The sequence below is a fragment of the Cryptomeria japonica genome, chromosome 5 (genome assembly GCF_030272615.1).
Source record: "Cryptomeria japonica chromosome 5, Sugi_1.0, whole genome shotgun sequence".
Taxonomy (NCBI): Eukaryota; Viridiplantae; Streptophyta; class Pinopsida; order Cupressales; family Cupressaceae; genus Cryptomeria; species Cryptomeria japonica.
In genome coordinates, this window is record NC_081409.1 from 46,849,421 (window position 1) to 46,853,985 (window position 4,565).

General features: G+C 39.0%; 1 protein-coding gene across 1 annotated transcript; it reads right to left on the reverse strand.

The window, feature by feature from the left end:
- Positions 1-568: 568 nt before the first annotated feature.
- LOC131039856 (uncharacterized) lies at positions 569-4,283 on the reverse strand. The gene has a single exon (XM_057972713.2). It carries the CDS (start codon positions 2,402-2,404, stop codon positions 1,274-1,276), a length of 1,131 nt encoding a protein of 376 aa, XP_057828696.1. The 5' UTR covers positions 2,405-4,283; the 3' UTR covers positions 569-1,273.
- Between the last annotated feature and the right edge of the window lie 282 nt (positions 4,284-4,565).

Sequence of the window (4,565 nt, forward strand, 5' to 3'; positions counted from 1 at the left end):
AGTACACTGTACAAGAGGTTGTAATTTGTAATGAACCCTAGCAACAAATAACACTATTAATGCCTAAACCACCCATCAATTGTCCGATATTTGTAACATATTTTAGAACCTAATATTATTCAGGTTTAATGCACTCTATCTTTGAATTAGACTCTCAGCCCTCATCAAAACCTGAGACAACTTTTGGTAAATAAACTCTAGCTCTATTAGCTTCAGCCTCACGCAATTATGCTAGCTGGCATAAAGGCACACAATTAGAATTTAGAACCTTTGATCAGAGTTGAAAAAAATCCAAGCACTGCATGAAACTAGTTAAACCAAGAAAATCAATCTATCTCATCATATATAATGGGCTAAATATTTGTATTTGTGCTAGTGGTGCCATAATGGTAAAATAGAAAACATCACAAATTGTATCATCCAACATAAAAGAAGCGGAAGCCAAGGGCTTAAAGCTCAAAATGTCCATACAAGCATGGTTAGTTGATCATGAATTATCTGTCTGTCAAGTTAAATATATTCAGATGTTAGCTTTTATTATGTGTCAATGTAATGGAAGAGGTGCAAAAAGCTCAAAAGCTCCACGGCTTTGATATTTATTTTAAAATAATTAAAAATACAATCCCATTGATGCAGTTTACATGATAGAGCACAGATGTGAAATGATTTTGAATTTGCTCTAATATGCCAGCTGATTTGACATCTATGCCCAGCATCGAAGACAAGATGGTACACAACAACAGAGATCAAATACTGTCTCTATAAGTCACAAATGGTGTTGGAGAGGCCTTTCCAAAAAGGGTACAAGGAAAGAATATAAATGAATTTCTATGGCATTTAGGACGCCCTTCTATACAAATAGAAAAAAAAGAATTAGAATACCAAGCACTTCTTAAACAATACAAACGTAGGGATCCCTGAGAGAATGACAGAAAGCCATTAAAGGAAAACTAATACTCACTTCCCTGATAAGCAACATTCCCAATAGGAAGTATCACCTGAAAGCTGCAGCAGAATTCAAGAAATAGCTTGATGCACTTCTGTCTTGAAATCATCCTTAATAAAGAAGATCAATGGATGTTAAAGATATGAACACCAAGGATGAAATTCCAGGATGCACCCCAAAAATAGCACAAAAAGGAGGATAAAGCAGGACAAGTCATCACAACGATGGCCAGATAACAAGCCATTCAATCTATGCCTGCAAAAGTCTGGCTGCACCAAAACCCTTAACCACCCCTGTGGTTTTCATCCTGAAACCAATGGCTACATTCTAAGCAGTGTATTCATTCTCCAGCATTGGCTGTGTTCTAGTGCCACCTGCTATTAGAGTCCTGTTCCCTCCAACCACTGAAGTTTGTAGTGTCTCTGCTTGCTCAGCCTGAAGTTCCATATGCTCAATCTGTGACTTCTCCCTGTACTTGAGAAACCCAAAACAGAGGATGCCTACCAGAACAGCAGCAGCTACCCCACCAATTGAAGATCCAACAGCAACTTTCCATGTTTGCGATGTTTTTCCAGGTGGGGGCACTAAACCAGAACTTGGAGTCGTAGGCATCGTAGGAGGAACGCCACCAGATGGAGATGGTGGCGAAGGCGGTGTAACGGGGGAAGGGGCAGGGGCAGGGGCAACAGATTCTATCACCAAAGAGAAATGACCTTGGGAATTAGAAGAACAAACATTTGTAGAACTCACATTGCTAAGGCTCACTGTCCCATTCAAATTATAGAAGATGCACCTGGGAGTCGATCCTTTTGTGGAGGACACATTACTGAACCTAATTGAAATAGGACTTTCGGTTGCAATAAAGCTGAGTTCTTGAGGATTGGTAGCATTTAGATTGGAAGCATCATATGCTAAGAGACCTAAAATTGGTGCTACTAACTGAAATTCAGGTGTACTATAATACAGAGAAGACAAATTCTGAAAGTTCTGATAAACAAGAACTAACCTTTCTACATATGGGCTCACCACAATGCCTGTGGGCATAGTAAATTCATTATAGAGATAACCACGCCTCCTCAAGCTGCCACTTCTAAGACGAACTCCATCAACTTTAATACCAGATAGGTTTGCAGGTACCGTGCCCTCGTAGATAATACCTGTTCTAGGGTGCGTGAAATTGATCGCTCTGAAAGCATAGTCCTGAAGTATATTATCCACTGATATCCGAGAATTGGTATCATTCACAGATACTGCTAATACGGATTCATAAGGACTGGTCGTACCATATGAGCCCACAAAGGATATCATGAAAATTGTACAAAGAAAAGCAAATTTGGCCCAGAATAGTCCATCAGAACTCCTGCCCAAGCCCATCAGAGGATAACTCCATATAGAATGATCGCATTTCCTATCCTGTAATATTCTTCCGCAACCCAGAAAATATCTGGGTTCTGCCATAAAGAATTCCAATGTGATACCTCCACTGCCCTAATCTAGTTATGCCAATAAACTTACAGGTCAACTCAAATAATACTCCCTCGAGGCATCCAGCCTCTGAATCATCAATGCACTGAGATTTAAGCAACGAGAATATGCATTCTCTACCTGGATATAAGTAAAATAGCTCCCATCATTTGAATAAAAGGGGGACACAAAAGGGGTACTCCTCTCAGGGAAAATCCTTCATGAAGAATATACTTCCATGCATCGAAATAGTCAAAGCTGTTGCATTGAATTCCGCAGGCCTTAAAACCCAAGCAGAAACTTTCAGAAACTTTCAAGTTTCGAGCTTTCTGTTATTTCCAAGAGAATAAACTCGTCCTCGGATTGACTCCATTTTAATAAATGGAAAAGTCAGAGATTGGGACTTGTTCCTATATCAGCTGCATTATTGAACCAACCCAATTTTACTGTGAAAACCTGATAGTCAAAATTGGAACTTGCAATGATAATGACTGCATTACTTCAAGGAATCCAAAGCATCACATATTCAGTCAGGCAGTGCCTCTAAGCCCGCCTTATTATCAACCCAAAAAAATTGTTATTTCATCTGCAAATATCTCCAGAATCAACATGAAGATGCAATGCTTCTACCAAAATCATAGAAATCAATTTGAGGATACGGTGCTCCAAAACCCAGTGAATCAAATCCAAACCATATTGTTTTGGCCTTCCTAGATCTCAGACACCAACCAACATTAAGATCCTCTGTTTCAATTACTTGCTCACTGAACCATGAAAAGTTTATCAGGCCTTCCAAAAGAGCGAAATCCAGCTCTAGTGAATTGGCTTTGATGGCTTCCTACGGACAAGAATATATCAAACCAGAGAATTTAGGCCTTACGAGATCTCGCACACCAAGCGAACAGTAAGATTATCTGCTCTGGATACCTGCCAAATGAATCCAAGAGAGAAACAAAACTTAGGTCTTCCAAAGCCTCATTGCCCGGCTCAAATTGGGATTGCCTGTTTCTAAAACGACCACTTTATCTGCTCAAGCCTTAAACCTAACAAGTTAGGCCTCCATTTCACATCAGAAAGATTGCTTCATCACCGACTTAGTCGATTCACAAGAAACTATTTGCCTCTTCCAAAATATTAAACAAAAAAGTTGAACAAAGATTGACCGTTTCAATACCCACTAAATCAAAAGTTCGAGAAAGCTTATCTCACACCTCTTAAGATACAAACTTGGATTAAGACTGACTGCTTCAACACCCAGTAAATGAATCTCAAACCAATTTTCGCAATCTGAGATGCCAAAGAAAAAAAAACATTTGTCGGGATTTGATTGCAGGACTACCACCAACACCAAAGAGCTCCTCAATGCAGACAATTTATCAAACACTTCAAGTCCCAAATACCTCTCCCCAGCAGCAACAGATCTTTCTCAGGCCTGCAACACAATTTTAATCACTACCATATCTCCACATTCCTCCTGCACAGCCCATTCAAACTAGAAGCCTTTTAAATGCTTGTCGTTGTTCACATCTCAAAAAAACACGCCTATCCACACCCAACAAACTTTTGGGTTTCCAAACAAAAAAATTGGTTTCGAAATCCTTATCAAACTTCTGTCCTTCCTTTGAATTCACACTGGAGTGGAGATGGAAAATGTGCATTGACCCCTCATTTACTCGTTTTCTTCAAAATTCTATTTTGAGTCGAGAACGACGATGTGCATGGAGATGTTGAGTGAGTGCAGTAATAAATGGTCGGTGAATGCCAAGCCGGCTTAACTACAGTATTGTTAATAGAGAATATATATACAATGTGTATATCCTTAATAGCACAAAACCCATGACCTCCTTGTGATGACAAAATTGGATGTTTGTCTGCTACATTGATTGAATGGGTCAAATTCTTTACCGCCTGTTATTTTTGGCCAAACTAATTTGGCATTCAATAATGAGCTCAATAAACAAATCCAGATTTTCTTTAAAAAAAAAGCACAGCTGTAAATACAATCTTGAATACACCATTAAAAACAATTAAGTAATTTATTACCATTGTAAGAATGCAGATATTAAACGCGGTAAATTTATTTCAGTCTTTTACTTGCCAACGGTCGTTTTCACATGGCTGGGTAATTTTAGTTGCATGGGTAAGCGTGCCCACA